The sequence below is a fragment of the Notamacropus eugenii genome, chromosome 2 (assembly GCF_028372415.1).
Source record: "Notamacropus eugenii isolate mMacEug1 chromosome 2, mMacEug1.pri_v2, whole genome shotgun sequence".
NCBI lineage: Eukaryota > Metazoa > Chordata > Mammalia > Diprotodontia > Macropodidae > Notamacropus > Notamacropus eugenii.
This window is the reverse complement of record NC_092873.1, coordinates 84,474,750-84,493,205: the sequence shown is the minus strand read 5'-3', so window position 1 is coordinate 84,493,205 and position 18,456 is coordinate 84,474,750. Positions and strand designations below refer to the sequence as shown.

Sequence of the window (18,456 nt, the reverse complement as noted above, 5' to 3'; positions counted from 1 at the left end):
GCACCACAGCCAATCAGCTGCTGGCCTCTTGATGCGGCTGGCCAATGAGCTTGCGCCTCGCGCACAATGGCGCGAGGTGTCAGTATCTCGTGAGCTCGCTAGTGTGCGCGGGGCGGTGCCCTTGTATAAAAGGCTTCGTCCGAGCGAGCCGCCGCCATTCTGGGGTTCGTTTAGAGGTGAGTACGGGTATTTTGTCGGTTGGTATGTTGCGTGGCGGCATAGTGGCAGAGTAGCGAAATGGCGGGGGGGGGCGTCCCAGCGAAGTCCGAGCGTGTCGTAGGTTCGGGACACCGGAGGGTGCGTCTTGGGAAGGCTCTCAGGCTGTAAAGGAGACGTAAGGGATGCGAAAGCCAGCAATAATGACATTGTCGTTTCCTCCTTTATTGTCCTCTTCCCAGGTTCGAATTTAATCGGAGGAAACAGCCCGGCCACGAGGAAAAAAGAAGCAGCCGTAACAGCGTCTAAAGGATCCTTCGAGGGGGGGGGAGCAGCAGCTACCAACCCAACCACTTGTGTCTTCTCTGCCCCATCGCCCTGTCTTGTTTCCCGCCCCCTCTCCCAGCCCAAGCTGCTTGGGACTCAAATCTGTGGCTGAAGGACCATCACCACAAAATCTACCCAAAATAATCAACCACCCTTCCTCCAACTCCCAAGTCCCGTCAAATCTGCCCATCCAGCGTCTCCTTTTTGAATCCACTCAGTTGTTTTTTTTTCTTTTTGTTTCTAAGACCCTCTCCTTAAGTGGAGGGGGTGATGAATCCTGAGTTGGCTTTATTTTTTAAAAGACTTTTTGATCCAATGAGGCCCTCCAAGTAATTAAGCTTTGGGTCCTGGTTGGTTTTATTTTTTTCCTCCAAATTTTAACCCCCCCTGAGCCCGAGGTGCTGACGTCGCAAAAAAATTGGATAGTAAGTGTCGAATTTTCAAAACCAGCATTACAACAAGAAATCAACGTTTCCCGTTGTGAAACAAAAAAAATGAGAGGAAGAAATGAGATCGTAGACAAAAGTAATTGAGCTGGAGAATGACCAATCCGGTCGCTTGAGTCTCCATTAAAAAAAAAAACATTAGGTCTTAAAAAGTCTTATTCTCTCTCCCCTACCACCTCCCTCTTCCCTGCCCTAGTGCAGGCACGGAGAGGGTGGGGGGGCCGACAAGTGAGGATTTTCTTGATGGTTAACCCTTGGTGATCCAGCCAATTTTGCAGACTGCCAAAGCCATAAGAGTTCGATATCTTTTTATAAAGAGGAATGGGATGCCTTCCTCTGGATGCCAGCAGTCTTTCGGAAGGGTTAATGAGCTCACATACAAAAGACGTGGATCTTGTGGCCTAAAAGTCCCACTTCTTTGTGTGTGAGACAAGCAGGGGCGCCTTTCAATTGGCCAGATGAATGAGCAATCTGTACATAAAGATTGCAGGGTAAGGAGATGAGCAGAGAAATATTAGTAGCTGGCTACGACTTAATGGTTAAATCCTCTCGTTATATTTTAATGTAATTTGCTTGAGGTATATATCTATTTGTGTGCTTTACATAGGTGGCAATCTAGGAATAAAGATTGCGAGACACTTAAGCCAAAGTAAAATATAGTGCCAATACATCCAAAGTGTTAGTTGAGAAGGTAAAGAATGTCTTGTAATTGTTGCAGTTTGCAGAGTTTTTTTTAAATAAGAAGAAAAGTGGTTATAGCCTTTTAACTTGATTTTTTAAAATGGGTACAGTTACAGGGGGGAGTAAAGTGGGAGGGGGGCAATGTGGGGAATTAAGGCGTGTAATTTTTTTAAGGCCATTTAGTGCAATTGAATGCTAGCTTTCTAAAAAATTTGTGTCGTTAAAAGGAATTTTTTTTTTCTTCCCTGCTTCAATATGGCGACTTTTCCTTGTCCTTTTGTCTCTTCCGAGCGGCGTTGCAGGTTGTGTCTTTACCCATTTTTCTCCTGTCCTTTTCCCACCTTGACCTCCTTTGTTGGGAGGGGCCCAACTCCCCTCCTCCATTATTTGTAGTATAGAAACGGGGGTGGGCTGTATTAGCAGTTTGACCCCCAACTGCAAATTCTTCCTCTGTCCCCAGCAGGAGAAACAACTTTTAAGTAGCATTTTTAGTTGCCTTTGTTTTTACCAAATCAGATGAAATTTTAATAAGTTAAACACATTTTGGGGGTGGGTTTTTGGTTTTTTGCTTTTTTTTGAACCGGGAAAGGGTTTGAATGGGCTGTTTGTACTGTAACCTTTACGGCAAACCGTACATGTGTTTTTTCCTCCTTGAGCCTCTCCTCCATTGCAAGATGGCGTCCCTGCCCTGTTGTTTTTCTCCTTCCTCTTCCCTCTTGCCCGCCGGAGCCCAGGGGCCGGCTTAGGAGCTTAGTTAGGGGGAGGGGCAGCCTGAAAAGGTGATGTAATCCGCTTGCCTTCGCTCCCCTCCCCCCTCCTGAAACTCCACCCCCTGACTTTGCCTTTTGAGCCATGCTCCAACTTGGGAGGAGGGGAGCCTGGGACTTGAATCCCTCCTTTTTCTCTCTACATATTGGATCTTAGTTTGTTTCGGTTCTTTTTCTTTCACAAAGCACCCCATTTTCTCCAACCAACTAGTAGAATTTGTCAGGTCTCTAGGGGTTGCTTCCCTTCTCCAGTGGTACCTGTGGGTAGGTTTGAGGCTTAGTAACAATTTTTCATCTGTATTACAATATCCTAGGAATTCCCCCACATATACACAACCTGGGAAACAGAATTAGTAGAATTTATCCATTTCTTTCCCATTCTGAGGCCAAAGGATAGGATTAATCTGGCTGAGTTTACAGTCTTGAATAGGAAAGATTAAATACATCTCTGGTCTAAATAGGAATTTCCACTGTTAGGTTCTTACTGGAGCTAGTCCTTTGTTTAGGGATATTTTCACCTTTTGAGGGGTAAGGGTGGGTGCTGGAAGGCTTTCCTCTAAATTTCCCATCCTCCTCCTTCCCATCTTTTCTGGTTTTTGGGGTAAACTCTTTTGTGTTCCGTGCTGTACCACCTCCAGTTGCTTAGCCTCCTGTACATTGGTACTAGGATGAGGAGTGAATCTTTAGGAAAAAGGCGGCAGTTGTAAACTCAAGGCAGGGGGAGTCAAGCTTCGGTTTCTGGTAAGCAAAACCTTTCTGGTATTACATTTCACAACCTTCATTTCTGTTTTCCAAATAATCATTTTTTTTATCTTTTTTTCCCTTTTTTTCCTCCCTCCCAAACTTCTGGCTAACAATGGAAACATAATGTTCTGTTCTCCATTTTCAACTCATGCAGTGCTGTAGCAACCAGTGCATGTCCAAGCCGTGGCAGTACTCAAGACTGGTGTTTGTGTCCCGTCCCTTACTTTTTTTTTTTCAATTATCAGATATTTTCCAAAAATCTTTTACAAGTTTTAAGATCTTCAGGCTCATGTCAGCGTTGAAAGGCCTGAACTTGATCATTCCCTTCCCCAGCAAATTTTCTGCTGGATGTGTAGTACCTCTAAAGAATATTCTTAGCTGTTCAGTTTGAGGAGGTACAAGAGATTGATTCCCTAAGTTGGACCTACCTACACTACCAGTTTTCCAGAGGTTTTAGTTTACCTCCCAGCATTCCAAATAGTGGAGAAATTATTGTGTGTCTGCCATATACCTGGGGATGTGAACAGAACACCCCCTAGAGTTCCTGAACCAGACAAGGGAAGTAATTATCAGTCTCTCTGCAGTCTGAAAGTTGAGGCATTAAGGAACCAACTTGGGAGTGCCAGTCTACTAATTAGCTTGAGTTGTATCTTGGCACTTTTCTTGTCCTATAAAGCTCATGATCCTGGCATTTATCTTTTTAAAGGCAAGCAGGCTGAAATCCCCCCATCACCCAAATGCACCTGGTAGGGGACACAAATGTAAAGGAGACACTGTATCTAAAAGTTTACTGCATGATAGTAGGCCACAATTCATAAGTTTCTTTGATGCCAGGAAAAGGCACAACTCAAAATGATTTTACTTCCAAATAACAAGTGACTTTAAGGTCCCCAGGGGGAAAGGAATATGATTTTTAGGCCAATAACAAAATTTAACTATTCAAAAGTGCTGTAATAGAATATGGCTCATAATAAACATTCCTTCATTCCCCACCCTACCCCCCCCCCCCCCAGCCCCTTTTGTTGAAAGGAAGAAACAATTTTATCTTTGGGATAGGCATCTTTAAGAGATCTTACTTTGAGTTTCATATAACTTTAACCCTGAACCTACTCAGTCCACTCCTGGTAATGAGATTCAGAATTTAATTTTACTCTAGCCAGTTAATTGACAAGATTTTTCATTAGTAAAGCCAACAGAAGAACTCTTGTACAGGAAGGCTTTCTAGCCTGGATCCTTTGTGTACCCCTAAACTACTCATTTCTGTGTTAAAGCTATGGCTGAGGATAAGGCATCCAGATCAGTATAATGAGGATCTGGCAGCTAACAGCTGGAAGAAAAAAGCCTGGCTAAATGAGAGCAAAGGCCCTGAGAGACCTGGGGGTTTTTTTAAATTGATTTTTGCTTTGGTTAGGGACACTATTCCTGCTCCCCCCAAAAAACTTGACCTGGTCACTGGGATGTATGAATCTGGTTTCACTCCCAGAGGAGTAAGGCATTTATGTTTCTCCATTTTCCTCTCATCTCCACCCCATATTTTTCTAAGTTCTCTGATTCTTTAAGGAACTGAGCTTACATGGCTTCATCTTTAGACCCTTATTTCTTATTCCAGAAATCTAACCCCAAACTTATTTACTCCTGATTTTTACATGTCAAACTCTTAAGGCAAGAACATTTATTTTAATAACCAGATTTTATTATAAACTTGGGAATCTTTCACAGCTGCCTTCATTCCAGCTAAGAGATGTCACTAGGTTTTCTGCCATAAGGCCTGTGACAGGAACACTGAACTCTACTTTGCTCTCTCCGGTTCAGTGGCTCACTAATTTTGCCTTTCTCCCCCTTACTCCCATGAGATTACATCCCTTTTACGGTACTACTTGAAAGTGGAGTTTTGTAGGTTAACAAACCTGAATTTTAACTGGGTAAAAGCTAGAGGTTTTCTGAGAAGTTATCTGCTATCTCCAGAGATCAAAGTAGTAACTTTTATCTAGACAGATTCTCTTGAGAGCCTTTTTTGTGGTTAATTGTTTAAAACTACTCAGTAGAAGAAGCTTGGGATGAGGGTGATCGTCGTGTAACCTCTTTTCTGCTCTGATGGCCACATCTATTTTCTGCTGCTTCTCTCTATTGCTTAGTTTGTTCTGTGAGTGAGGGATGACAGTTATTTTCTGTTCCAGTTGAAAGAATTGACCTTGGTGGCCCTTAATCTCATGGTTTGAGATTAATGATTTACTTTGCTTTCTATTCAGTAAAAAGAAGGTGATGATTGGGGTTTCCCTTGGGTCCTTGAAGATAAAAGGGGTTTAGTGGAGTAGCAGGCCTACTTTTTGGTATTAGTTGGGTAGTAAAGAGTATGTTTTGGGATTGGAAAGAATAAATGTGCTTTCGGGTTCCTGTACCTGGTTCTTGGGTAGATATGTCAGAGTCAAGTACATAATTGGAGTAGAATGGAAAAGTTATTTCTAGCCTCATAGTGTTAAGCCTTCTGGAAATTGTCGCCCTGACAGATCCTATGGCTTGGAGCATATTCGTTCTGCTTTCTTAACTGTCTCTTGGTTATTAGTATTTGTGGTATTCAGACTTCTGCTACTGCAACTTCACACTCATCAAAAAGCCGCTGCATATCTTCTGATGCTGGCCCATACTGATTGAGAAAAAAAATCCTTTATCTTTTGTCTATTTAAGTTTAATTAATATGATTAATAGATCTGAGTGTGCCAAACCAGCAAATTGTTAAGTTTTATCAGAATTGCATCCTACTATGGAAATATTATTTAAAGCTGCCTTTCCTCTGATCTTTGGTCCAGCTTGTTCCCTTGCAGAAGAAACAGAGGCAACAGTAGCAATTCAGCAGGAGCTTTTAAAATCCTACACAACTGCCATAGCTCTATTCAACTTTCAAGATTTTTTCCCCTCATTTTCATCTTCTTAAGTTCAGTGCATCAAATTGCTAAGCCCAAGAAATGGTTCTCTACCACTGTCTTTCCCCCAGTCTTGTTCTTTGATTCTCATGACCCTTCTGCCTCTCTTGTTGACTCTCAACAGTTACTCATTTGGGAAAGCTAGAAAATAAGAGATTTTTTTGAGTCTGTTAATACTCAGCTTTTGTTTTCTGAATCCTAAGGATGATGCCCTTGAAGCGCGTTTCTTTTCAAGGAAGCAGCCTTTTTGCCTCTGCCTCAGTTTACTAAAATTGGAAAAAGATTTCCTCAAGGCTCAGGAAGGAAAACCACCAAGGTTTCTCCTGAGAGTTACATGTCTTCACTGTCTTTACAAATGTTAAGTGTAGTCCCTGGGCAGTCAAAGAAAAATAATTACCCCTTATTTATAAGCAATCAAGTTTGTATCCACCTTAGACCCCATGCACAGATATTCCTCTGGCTCCAATGGGGCCTATGTTTGGAGAAATATTGTGTGAAAACCCTATCTTAAGCTTTTATCCTATCCAGTCCTATATAATTTGTAAAATTTTCCATGGGAACTATTCGTACCCTAATCTTTGTCTCATAGCAATGGGTCCTTTCCTGACCCTGCCTTGTGATGCAGAAATCGAAGGGAGCCACTTATTTTAACTATCATTTTTCACTTCTGGCTCCCTCATTTTATACTCAGCCCATGAATTACTATACATAGGCCTTCTTGGGAATTGAGGAAACTGATGAAAATTCTTTGTCAGATTACCACCGTTACTTGGAAAATTCCAAGCTAACCAAAAATTTTTAAGAAAAAAATGGTTGAAGTTTGTTAATAATAAGCAACTCAATACACAGCCCAAACCTTTGTTCCATGTGAGACGTAAGAGCAAACATCTCCATTCTACAGCCTCTTAAATGTCTCTCTGTCTGTTTCTACGTATTTTTCCTGTGCTGTTTTCCCAATTTTACATTTGCTTACTTTCCCTAGTATCACCAGACCTTCAGTGTAATCTGTCATATTCTACTTGCCATTGTGGTAGTACCTGAATACTTTGGAGGACAACTTTTTAAGACCTTCACATTGTTTCCCATCCCCTAAGACTAAACTTATGAGAACAATTTAGAACAGAAACGTTCAGACCTGGTATTGATATCTCCCAGTTCTTAAGTCTTGTTTACTTAGGTGCCAATGTAGGAATAATTAAAGCATATTATTTCAGATCTAGGAATATTGAACCAAGTATCTAATACGCTGAAGATGTTTTGGGAACAATCAGATTTATCTGACAGGTTAAAATTAACTTGGCTTTTTATGGCATATAGGGTCGTGATCCCTCATCTGCAGCCTCCGAGTTCAGCCTTTCTAATGGGATGAATTTGGAAAGGAAAGGCAAAGATTTTTTGAACAATATTGTCTTCACATCTTAGAAGTATTCTATCTTTTGTCCTCACCTCCGTTTTTTAGTAATGATGGTATCTTAAGTCTCTTCGTTTCTGGATCATTGAGTTAATGAGGTAAATAGTGACTAAATAACCTCCAACCTCGTGATGTGGGTAGAAGTTAAAGCATTACAAGTGCTGTGTGATTTAGTAATTATCGTGTAGGTGATTGAGAAGAATGATGTGTTATTGGAAATAATCCTGGTACAATCTTTGACACATTTATGCAATCTTCTCCACTCAGGTATTATCACCATGGGTTCAGGCCCCATTGACCCTAAAGAACTCCTTAAGGGCCTAGACAGCTTCCTTGGTAGGGATGGAGAGGTCAAAAGTGCAGAGGGAATCGCCAAGATCTTTAGGTATGTATGTTGTAATTGGAATAAATTCTTGTATTAGATGAACAAAAAAGAAACATGAATCTTTAATGCATGACAAAGGTTGTAGTAGGTCTTGAGAAATATAATGTTAGAAAACAAAAAACAAGTTTCTGGTCACCATGGAGTTTCAGGAGCAGTGGCAGTAATGTGGTAAATAATTCCCCTTACCTTCCCTGATTTCCCATCGAGGCCTGTACATGGAATCCATACATATAGATAGGCTTTCTTCCCTGTCACACTGCTCCTGGTGATCCAGAGCCCCAGATCCCTAGGAGCTAGCTGACTGATAAGAAGTCTGATGGTATTTATTTTTTTATTGTATTGATCATAAGAATGTCACTTATCTTTTTGCAGCCTCAGTTTTACCAACATAGTTGCCCTTAGTTTAAAAAAAGGATATTCAGAAGCACCTGTGGCCCTTGCTAAAAATAGATTGGCTAGGTAATATAACAATAATATGGCAGTAATATAATAATAATATTAATAATAATAATAATAATATGACAAACACAGAAACTAGTGATGGTGGGTCTTAGGCTGTGGCTACTGGTCTTGTTAAGTCTTGTTTACATAGAAGGTGAAATTTCCTTTGCAAAGGAAATAATGCCTAATGCTCCAATATCAGTTGTATATTTTCTATCAGTCTCCCATATTGTCCTGAAAAATATTCTCCTAGAAAGTACTGTTCCCTTCTTGTTTCCTAGATTGAGGCCCCAGGTCCTGAGATATCCATGTTCCACTGTGGATGGAAGATGTGTATCTCTGTCTGGCTCTATCCAACCTTAACTCATTTTTCCTTATAGCCTGATGAAGGAAGCTCGAAAGATGGTGAGCCGCTGTACGTACCTAAACATTCTCCTGCAGACCCGTTCACCAGATGTTCTGGCCAAGTGAGTGGGGAATGAGACTACCTGGGAAGTAGAGATGGAGTGGAATAGGGGATCTGGGCACTGAGGGAATGAGAACCTAGAACTCCTGAATTCTGATCCACCTTCCTGTCTGTTGTCAGGTTTATCCGAGTTGGTGGCTACAAGCTCCTTAACAACTGGCTGACTTACTCAAAGACAACCAACAACATACCTCTCTTGCAGCAGATTCTGCTCACCCTGCAGCATCTACCCCTTACCGTGGACCATCTCAAACAGGTGTCGCTTTGGGCTTTTATCCTTCCTCAGCTGAGTATTTCACATAACAGAAGAAAACTGCATTTTATCTGTAAACCAATCACATTTCTATGGTTTACAGGGTCATAAAGTCAATATGCAAATTGTGGGGAGGGTCTTTTCTTTGGAATTTTCTTTCTCCTCATGCTTACTTCTCTGCTCTGTCCCATCTCTTAGAACAACACAGCCAAACTTGTGAAGCAGCTGAGCAAGTCAAGTGAGGATGAAGGTAGGGTCATTCATTATTCCCTTCTTGGCTACTTTTCCTTTTGTTTTGGTTTCACCTTCTCTCCTCCTCTCCTCCCCCGCTTCTCCTCAGCCAACACCCCACCCTCTGTCCTTTTCTACTTACCTTCTTCCCTTTTTGATCTAGTCCTGTTTTATCATGAGTCCTCTGGAATTGTGGTCGGTCATTGTATGGACTGGATTTCTCAGGACTTTCAAAAGTTGTCTTTACAGTATCATTATTGCATAAATTGTTTATCTGGTTCCGCTCACTTCACTTTGAATCCATACAACATCTTAAAATCTTTTGAAAACTTCCATAGAACTCCTAGGACATCTTTTCCAGTTTTCATTGAATTATTATATGACATGAATTCAAATCTTGCTATTATCTGGGTAGCCTTCTAAAATACAATACACCCAGAATTTTATACAGTTCTTCCAGATGTGTGGTATCCATAGGACCAAGTGCACAAGCATCATCCTGTCCCTCATTCTAGATACTTACATTAATGCCATCAAAGCCACTTGATCTTTGTCATATACTGTTATACCACTTTGTAGCCATGTCTTCGCCATCCCGTTTAATTTATTCAATAGATTTTCCTGTCACCCCAGGCCAAGTTGATGTTCCCCCTTCTCATCTTCTACCCTTTCCTGTCTACTCCACTGTTCCAATTTCCTTAAGAACTAAAAAATTTTCACAAAGCAAGAGAAAACTACATTATAGTAGAGTACCCAGAAACACATGGGGGGAGGGGAAAGATAAATAAAGGGAAAGGACCAGAGCTGATGATGCAGTCGAGTCAGTCATCTTGATTATAATTGACTTCAAGTTGGTGATCTGTAGAGGCTGCTCTTCAGTTTGTGATACAAATTATACTGAATTTATAGGTCAGGAAAGCTCATCCTTCCATAGTGGTCGTGGCCTTTTATAAAACACAGGGAGCCAAATCCAGCTTTTTCCTCACCTCAGACTTTTATGGGGTGTTTGTTTCAAGTTGCTTATTGGGGTTATTACAGAAGAGTTGTGAGGACAAGAGAATGGGGCCTAGAAATAGACAGAGGTAGAACAATAGGAAGGGGACCCATGATTTGGCAGTGTCCAACTCTGCTCTGTCTTACTTCTCTTTTATTCTGCTGTTTCTAAAATTACTTCTGTTTTCCTTCAAGAACTCCGGAAACTAGCTTCAGTCCTTGTCAGCGACTGGATGGCCGTCATCCGCTCTCAGAGCAGCACCCAACCCACTGGTAGGTTACCTCACTCTTCATCCTGATACGGTCAGCCTCCAAAGGTTCTGGGAGGAGTTTCATCTCACTTTGTTTCTTGGGTGAGATCATCCTTCTTGCCATACAACAGTAGCTGGCATTTATTTCAGTGTTCAGTGGTATAGAGGTTGCAAAACAATTCGCATGCATTATCATTTATCCTCACAAATAAATCCTACAAGGTAAATACTACAGATATCATTATACCCATTTTGCAGATGAGGAAACTGAGGCAAACGGGATAAATGACTTGCCCATAGTCACATAACTAGTGTTGAAGGACAACTTTTGAACCCAGGTCTTATAGTCTCCAAGTCCAGCACTCTATTATTATACCATGCTTCTCCATCTAAAATCTTTTCCCCTTTGGCTATCCTCCTATAGAGAAAGATAAGAAGAAAAGGAAGGAAGAGGGGAAGGGACGAACTGCTCTTCCTGAACGACCCCTACCTGAAGTGAAGGCAGAAACAAGAGCTGAGGAGGCACCAGAGAAGAAGAAGGAGAAACCTAAATCATTACGAACCACAGCTCCTAGCCATGCCAAGTTCCGTTCTACTGGTAAGGCTGAGTCCTGATCTTGGGAGGGTACATAGACACTTGCACACAGAGTTATATATGCATGCATATACATATGTCTTAGAACTGTCTTTGGCGGGGTTGGAATGTATGGATTTGGGATCTGCTTAAAAGGGTAGGGGGAAAGCATTTTAGAACTAGTGGCATAAGGTGCATTAGCGGTTTAGCAGAGGGTCAAAGGAAAGAGGGAGAGAGAATGGTATGAAGAATTCTTACCATGTCTGCCTTTTTCAGGCTTGGAGCTAGAGACACCATCCCTGGTGCCTGTGAAGAAGAATGCCAGTACTGTGGTTGTTTCTGACAAGTACAACCTTAAGCCCATCCCCCTTAAGCGTCAGAGGTATGTATTAGGACTGCCTAAGGCTGGGAAAGGATTGGTGGGGAGGACTGCTGCATACCTTTAACTGTCTTTTTTTTTTTTCTTATAGCTCTGCAGCTGCACCTGGTGATGTGGCTCCTCCAGCTGAAAAGAAATACAAACCACTCAATACAACACCTAATACCACCAAAGAGATTAAAGTGAAGATTATTCCCCCACAACGTGAGTAGGGCCAGGGTCAGGGGCCAAGGACAGTAGACTCTAGCTAGGGGAATGAAGCTTGATTGTTTTTCTGTCTTTCCATTTAGTCTATTTCATTTTTCTAAGTCTTCCTAATGAAGTCTCTAATTTTCTTGTCTCTCTCTTTTTTAATCTACCAGATTCCTAGCCTTTCTTTCTCTCTTAAAGAGAGAAAGATGTGCCCTTCTGTCCCTGGTTTTTCAGTCTTCAGTCCCTTATTGATTCATTCATTGTTAAACCCTTCCCTCTTCTTCACTTTTCCTATACTTCACTTCCCCTCTCCCACCGCCACTTACCAATCAACATTCAGCTATAGTGTCCGAAATTATAGATCTCTGAAAGATAAACCTATCAACATTAAGAATTTCTTATGTGAATTCCCATGCCATATTTGTTCTCTGACATTATCGTCTTAATGTTGGTTGTAAAGAGATCTCACTACCTTTCTATTTGGCCAAGACTTTGTCTGTAGTTGTGAAGTATGCCATCTGTCTATCTGCTGTACTGACACTTTTTCTTTCCTTCTCTTTAGCTATGGAGGGCCTGGGTTTCCTAGATGCCCTTAACTCTGCCCCTGTTCCAGGCATCAAAATCAAGAAAAAGAAAAAGGTTTTGTCACCCACGGCTTCCAAGGTATGTATCCTGAGTAGTGCAGGATGTGATGATGGAGGAGAAAATCCTTGAGTAGAGAGAAAAAATGTCTGTGGAAAGTAGCCTTAAGTCTCTCTAGAGGCCATTGGGTGACTGGATTCCTACTGCGATTGTTCTTATACAAAAACCTCCTTTGCTGTCTGTAGCTTTCCTATCCTAATGTCTCTTTTTCTCCCATAGCCCAGCCCCTTTGAGGGGAAACAAAGCACAGAACCGAACACGGCCAAACCTTCTTCTCCAGAGCCAGCAGCTCCTGCTGAGGCCATGGACATAGAGCGTCCTGGAACCCCTGTCCCTCCTGTTGAAATTCCAGAGCTTATGGACACAGGTAAGATTAGAGACTGGATGTCCAGGGTTCCAGGTGTCTGAATCCTGAGAAAAGGAACTGAGGCTGGAAAACTGGACGTGAGGAACCTTTGATTTGAAGCCAGGATTCCATACCAGTTCAGCTTGTGACTACCATTTTCCTATTCATGTGACCTTAGGCAAATCACTTAAATTCTTGGGGCCTCAGTTTCCTCATCTGTAAAATTAGGGGTTGGACTAAATTTGCATTAAATCCTATAATCCTTTCTTTTATAGCCTCCTTGGACACAGGAGTGCTGGATGCAAAACCTGTGGAGAGCCCTGGGGATCCAAGCCAGTTGACAAGGAAGGGCCGGAAGAGAAAGACTGTGACATGGCCTGAAGAAGGTAAACTGAGAGAATACTTTTACTTTGAACTGGATGAGACTGAGCGAGGTAAGAGGGTAGATTGATATATAGGGGCATCTTGGAGCTATGGAAGATGGAGGGTAATGGGATCTTGGAAAGGATCCATGTGGCCTAACTCCTCTGTGTTCTCTTCTTTTCCTTCTCTTCCTTCCTCCCTTCCCCCACCTCCCAACAAAACAAACAAAAACAGTTAATGTGAACAAGATCAAGGACTTTGGTGAGGCAGCCAAGAGAGAGATACTGTCGGACCGTCATGCCTTTGAGACAGCTCGTCGTCTGAGCAATGACAACATGGAAGAGAAGGTGGCATGGGTGTGCCCCCGGCCCCTGGTCTTACCTTCACCCCTTGTGTCCCCGGGTGGCAATAGCCAAGAGCGATATGTCCAGGCTGAGCGTGTGAAAGGAATTCTGCAGGAGCTCTTCTTATCCAAGGAGAGGTGAGTAGGGAATAAAACTCTTAGTTGAGACTGTTGGTTATAAAGTAAGAAGTGATTGTTGGGAATCTGGACTCAACAGAAAAGTAATCTTAACATAATTTCTTCCCTGCACAGTGTCCCTGACAGTCCCCATGAACCTGACCCTGAGTCATATGAACCTGTTCCTCCAAAACTCATTCCTCTGGATGAGGTAAGGCATCTCTGTCTTTCAGTTTTTGTCTAAATGTCTGCTGGGGGAGGAGGGGGGCAGGTGGCAAGGGGTGGGGGTGAATGTTTTAATGTCTCTCATATATAAATGTTTGACTCATTATTATTGACTTTTTAGGAATGTTCCCTAGATGAGACCCCATATTCTGAGGCATTAGAGACTGGTGGACCAGGTGGTTCCCCTGATGGGACAGGCAGCTCCAAGCTACCTCCTGTCTTGGCCAACCTTATGGGAAGTATGGGTGCCGGAAAGAGCCCCCAGGGCCCAGGAGGAGGTGGCATCAATGTCCAGGAGATCCTTACCTCAATAATGGTGAGAAGCAGACCTTTTCAAGAGGTTCTCCTTTGTTGCCTTCTTTGTAACTTTATCTTGTTTATTCCTCTTTCTCTGGCATGCATTCTTCCCTCTTCTAGTTATGCTTTTTGTTTCGGCTATCTCTGTGTCTTCTGACTGACCCATTTTCCAACCACTCTGCTTTTTTCCACAGGGAAGCCCCAATAGTCACCCCTCAGAAGAGCTGCTGAAACAACCAGATTACTCGGATAAAATCAAGCAGTTGCTGGGTAACCTGCAGGGCCAGCCCCAGGGGCCTGGGGGAGGAGGTGAGGAAGCCCACTTTAGGTTTGAGGTGAAGCGCAGCCAGGTAGATATGCCCCAATTAAAATGGGGTAGGAGGGGCACAAGGGAGGAATGATCTTAGAAGAGGATTTATAAAGAACCAGGAAAAAAACTAGTTGGAAGGGAGTGAAGAGAGAAAGGAACAGTCCCTAAAAGAGTAAGCATAAGCTTTATTTTAATTTGATCAAATTGGGTAGATTAGTTTTCACTGTTTTAACTGGGAGTGTTAATGAGAGGTAGACTCCCCTCAGGGTGGTGATATTGATCTTAAATCTATCTTACTGAAATTTTTTTTATTCCTCACAATTCAGTGCCCCATGGGATTCTGGGACCTGCCCCAATGGCCAATGGTTTCCCACCTGGAGGTCCAGGGGGCCCCAGTGGCCCCAAAGGCATGCAGCATTTCCCCCCTGGCCCCGGAGGACCTATGCCAGGTAAATGGGGTAGATACTTCTTGGTGGGTTCAGAAGGGAGTATGAGAATATAGGAAGTGTAAACTAGAATGTGATCATGAGCCTTGACAATACCTGAATGTTTCTTTCTTTGTAGGTCCCCATGGAGGTCCTGGTGGTCCAGTGGGTCCACGACTTTTGGGCCCACCCCCCCCTCCCCGGGGGGGTGACCCTTTCTGGGATGGTCCAGGAGATCCCATGCGAGGTGGTCCAATGAGAGGAGGGCCAGGACCTGGTCCTGGGCCATACCATCGAGGCCGAGGGGGTCGTGGTGGGAATGAACCTCCTCCATTTCGAGGAGGCCGAGGAGGCCGCTCTGGGGGAGGCCCTCCTAACGGACGAGGAGGCCCTGGTGGAGGAATGGGTGGAGGTGGTGGACACCGTCCCCATGATGGCCCTGGTCATGGTGGACCCCATGGTCATCGGCCTCATGATGGCCCTGGCCATCGAGGCCATGATCACCGGGGCCCACCCCCACATGAGCATCGTGGCCATGATGGGCCTGGTCATGGAGGCCACAGAGGACATGATCCCCATGGTCATGGAGGAGGTGAATACTCTTTATGAAGTAGCTACACAATTACTCTCCTTTTATATCATTTAGAATGTCATATAATCTCCATATTCTCCCCTAAATTGTGTTCCTTGAATCTAGTGGTAGTAACTGGGGGAGGGCACAGGGTCATTCCTTTTTTCTGGGTCCTCTAATGTCCATCTAACCACCATACTATTATTCCAACAGATATGTCAAGCCGCCCTGTGTGCCGACATTTCATGATGAAGGGCAGCTGCCGATATGAGAACAACTGTGCCTTCTACCACCCAGGTGTCAATGGGCCACCTTTGCCCTAGGGGCTACCCATCTGTGGTACCCTGTGGACTGCAGTCTCCCTCCCTCCTTGACCCTTTTGTCCTGTTATGGCTTCTGTGAGGCCCACCTACCCCTTTCCCCAGCTGATGAGCTGGACTCCCTTCCTCACCCCTGTTTGGGGTTTTGGGGATTTTCTAATCACTGGTGCGCATTGTTGTACATATTTTCCTCCAGTCAGGGGAGGAGAAAGACTGATACAGCCTGTACCCCTGGACTGCTGAAGAGGAGACCTAGTGGGCTTTGCCCTGTGAGGGGCTATTACCTAGCCCTAACCTCCTTCCAGTATTATCCTGGACCCTGCATATACCTATGACTGGTTATCCTAAAGGAAGGGGAAGACCCCTCTACAACCAAGATAGAAAAGGTGGATCTTTTCTACCTTTGGTTATCCACGTGAACAATCCCCTGACATGGTGTCTATTGCACTTATTGTGAAATCATCCTATAACCAAGCAGGTTCATTCATTCCTTATGGGGGTGGGGATGCGATGAGGAGTGCCCTCTTATTTCATTGCACTTGAGAGGGTTCCCTCTAGGGAACTGAGAGGCTAGGTGTGAATTATCCAGCACACTCTATGCCCTGCCTTCCTCCCTTCTTTTCCTATATAATATATACATCAGGACCTGTCCTTTGCACTCTGAATACTTTTTAACAGTATGACACTGCAGCCTTGTATAAGCACCCAGACCAGCTTTACCAGTCCTTTATACCTTTTGACAAAAGTCATCCATACTCTTTGAACCCAATATTTTTTTCAGCTGGTGTAGGTGAGATCCCTGGTGTCAGTCCTCCCTTCCTTTCTACCAACTGGGAGATCTGTAAAACACTCTTAAGCAAGACCACTCTGTCAATATGTCGGTGATTCCAAGTCTGACATAGTCACACTACATGCACTGCCTTCTGAGAGTTTTTCAGCTCCAACCCCTCTTACCCCGAACCATGTCAGTGTGAGGCCGCTCCAGGCCCAACTCATGAGTCACTTCTGTAACTGCCCACCTGGCTCTTTCCAGGGTGGATCCTGGACAGTATTGCTGCCCTTTCCCAATTTTTTCCTTCGCCCCATCCCGGCGTCAGTTGTTTTCTGTGAAAACGGCAGTGGATGGACCGGGTTTTGTGCAGGGCCCGGGTTAGAGCCACAATGGATTGAGGAGGATTATTTTCTTTTTGTTTTGTATATTTTGTACATTGATAATAAACAGTGGAAAGAGAAGCTTATTTAAACTCCTGTGTGCCTTGATTCCTTTGTGAGGACGAAGGACAAACAAGGAAAAATGTGTGCTACAGTAGGTGACAACTTAGGAAGGTCCTGGCTTCGATGTTTTCACATCATAAAATAGGAAAAATTACAAATTTGATAAGTTAGCGTGAGGATCAGCTGAAGCGCATAGGTGTCATTGCTTTGGGTAACTAAAGTACTGTGTGAGATAATAAAGGGAAGAATGAAGTACCTAGAGCTGCAACACTTAATAGGCGTGCATCTGGAAAAGGGCCTGTTAGCTCTTATCGCTATACGTTCTGAAGGGCATTCTTTTCCCATAGCCTTAGGCTGAAGCTAATTAAACTTGTTGAGTTGGAAAGGAGTGAGGGAGCTGAACATAGCTGGGGAGAAAAATGTAAGGCCTCAGCAAACTTTCGGCCGATGCTGTAATGTAATTGGCTATGGTCGCCTCGTATTCTGTAGGTTGTGGGTGGGAGTGAGGGGCGGGGTTAGTATTCTTGGTCAGCCCCTGGCTGCTTGTTGATCACTGCATCAATCAGAGTTCTTCAGTCTTTCTAAATTGTTTTTACAGTGATTTTACATAAATAGTTTGGGTTCTGTTTACTCCTGCTCAGAATACACAAGTTTCTCTAAAACTGTCCCTTTAGTCACTTCTTATAGTATAATTTGTTTAGCCATTCCCCAGTTAGATGGGCACCCCCTTAGTTTCCAGTTGCCACCACAGAATTCTATTTCTGTACATACAGATCCTTTTCTTCTTTGATGAGAATATTGTATTTTTAAAGAGCTAGTATCTCCACCAATTTCTGATGTTTTTCCTTTTATCCTTCCTCTACCCTTCTTCCTTCTTCGCAAAAGCCCCTATAATAAATTTTAAATAATAAATTCAAGATGTTTATTAAATGAAGTGCTATATTCCTTGTTTTAATTTTTAATCATTTTCAAAAACTTTTTGGTTGTATATATGTAGCTTTCTATACCAAAACTGAAAGGTTGTCCCCAGTGCCCACACATTTCTCTTTTCACCAGGATCTATCCCCAGTTTTTGGCTCTTCTTATTTTACCCTGGCTATTTGTCTCATTACGCCTACATGAATACCTGCACAGATTGGACTCTGATCACTGTCCAGTCTAAAGAGGACGTCACTTATTTGTTCTTCCTAAAGTCTTTTATCATCATCTTGATCTCAAACTGTCTTGGCATCTCTTCCCCACCTTGGGGAAGGTCCCTTTCTTCCCCTTCCAATCTTACCCTTTTTACTGCCACTTGCCACCACTACTCATCTAGGCCCATATCACTTCTGGCCTGGCTGGCTGCAACAACTTTCCACTGTCTATCCTTCACAATAGAACCAGATTACTCTCCTTCCATATGTACAGATTTGATCATCTTACTCCATACTCCTAAAGAACAAAACAAAACCAGCCTTTCAATGGCTTCCCATTAGCTACAGAATTAAGTTTAGCTCCCTCTTTTTTTTTTTTTTGAGAGTGGGACTCCCTATCTCAGGCTGGAATGCAGTGGCCAGTTTCAGCCTGATGCCAGTACTGAGTTTGCTCCTTCTTTAGACAGCTGAGTGTCTCCTTCTCAGGATGCTCTCTGTACTGGTGGTAGACTTTAGTGCAGACATCTGATT

General features: G+C 43.2%; 1 protein-coding gene across 3 annotated transcripts; it reads left to right on the top strand.

The window, feature by feature from the left end:
* Positions 1–87: 87 nt before the first annotated feature.
* PPP1R10 (protein phosphatase 1 regulatory subunit 10) lies at positions 88–16,815 on the top strand. Of its 3 annotated transcripts, none has more exons than XM_072641577.1 (20): positions 88–176; positions 399–908; positions 7,721–7,838; positions 8,660–8,746; positions 8,866–9,001; positions 9,197–9,248; positions 10,418–10,495; positions 10,898–11,071; positions 11,324–11,429; positions 11,518–11,630; positions 12,181–12,281; positions 12,480–12,627; positions 12,882–12,992; positions 13,204–13,450; positions 13,565–13,640; positions 13,776–13,970; positions 14,146–14,260; positions 14,588–14,710; positions 14,826–15,278; positions 15,471–16,815. In XM_072641577.1, the coding sequence occupies exons 3-20, from the start codon at positions 7,732–7,734 to the stop codon at positions 15,578–15,580; spliced, it is 2,532 nt and encodes an 843-aa protein (XP_072497678.1). In that variant the 5' UTR covers positions 88–176; positions 399–908; positions 7,721–7,731; the 3' UTR covers positions 15,581–16,815. The 3 variants fall into 3 exon arrangements, with proteins under 3 accessions (XP_072497678.1, XP_072497676.1, XP_072497677.1); XM_072641575.1 differs by having other exon boundaries at positions 89–176; positions 12,882–13,040; XM_072641576.1 differs by having other exon boundaries at positions 90–176; positions 12,882–13,040; positions 14,146–14,221.
* Positions 16,816–18,456: the final 1,641 nt, after the last annotated feature.

What these genes read in the sequence shown, in the direction of transcription:
- PPP1R10 (XM_072641575.1), top strand. Translation starts at nt 7,732, where the DNA reads ATGGGTTCAGGCCCCATTGACCCTAAAGAACTCCTTAAGGGCCTAGAC. An exon ending in TGTCACCCACGGCTTCCAAG is followed by an intron (nt 12,282 to 12,479) that starts GTATGTATCCTG and finishes TTTCTCCCATAG; the next exon opens with CCCAGCCCCTTTGAGGGGAA. An exon ending in TCCCCATGGTCATGGAGGAG is followed by an intron (nt 15,279 to 15,470) that starts GTGAATACTCTT and finishes TTATTCCAACAG; the next exon opens with ATATGTCAAGCCGCCCTGTG.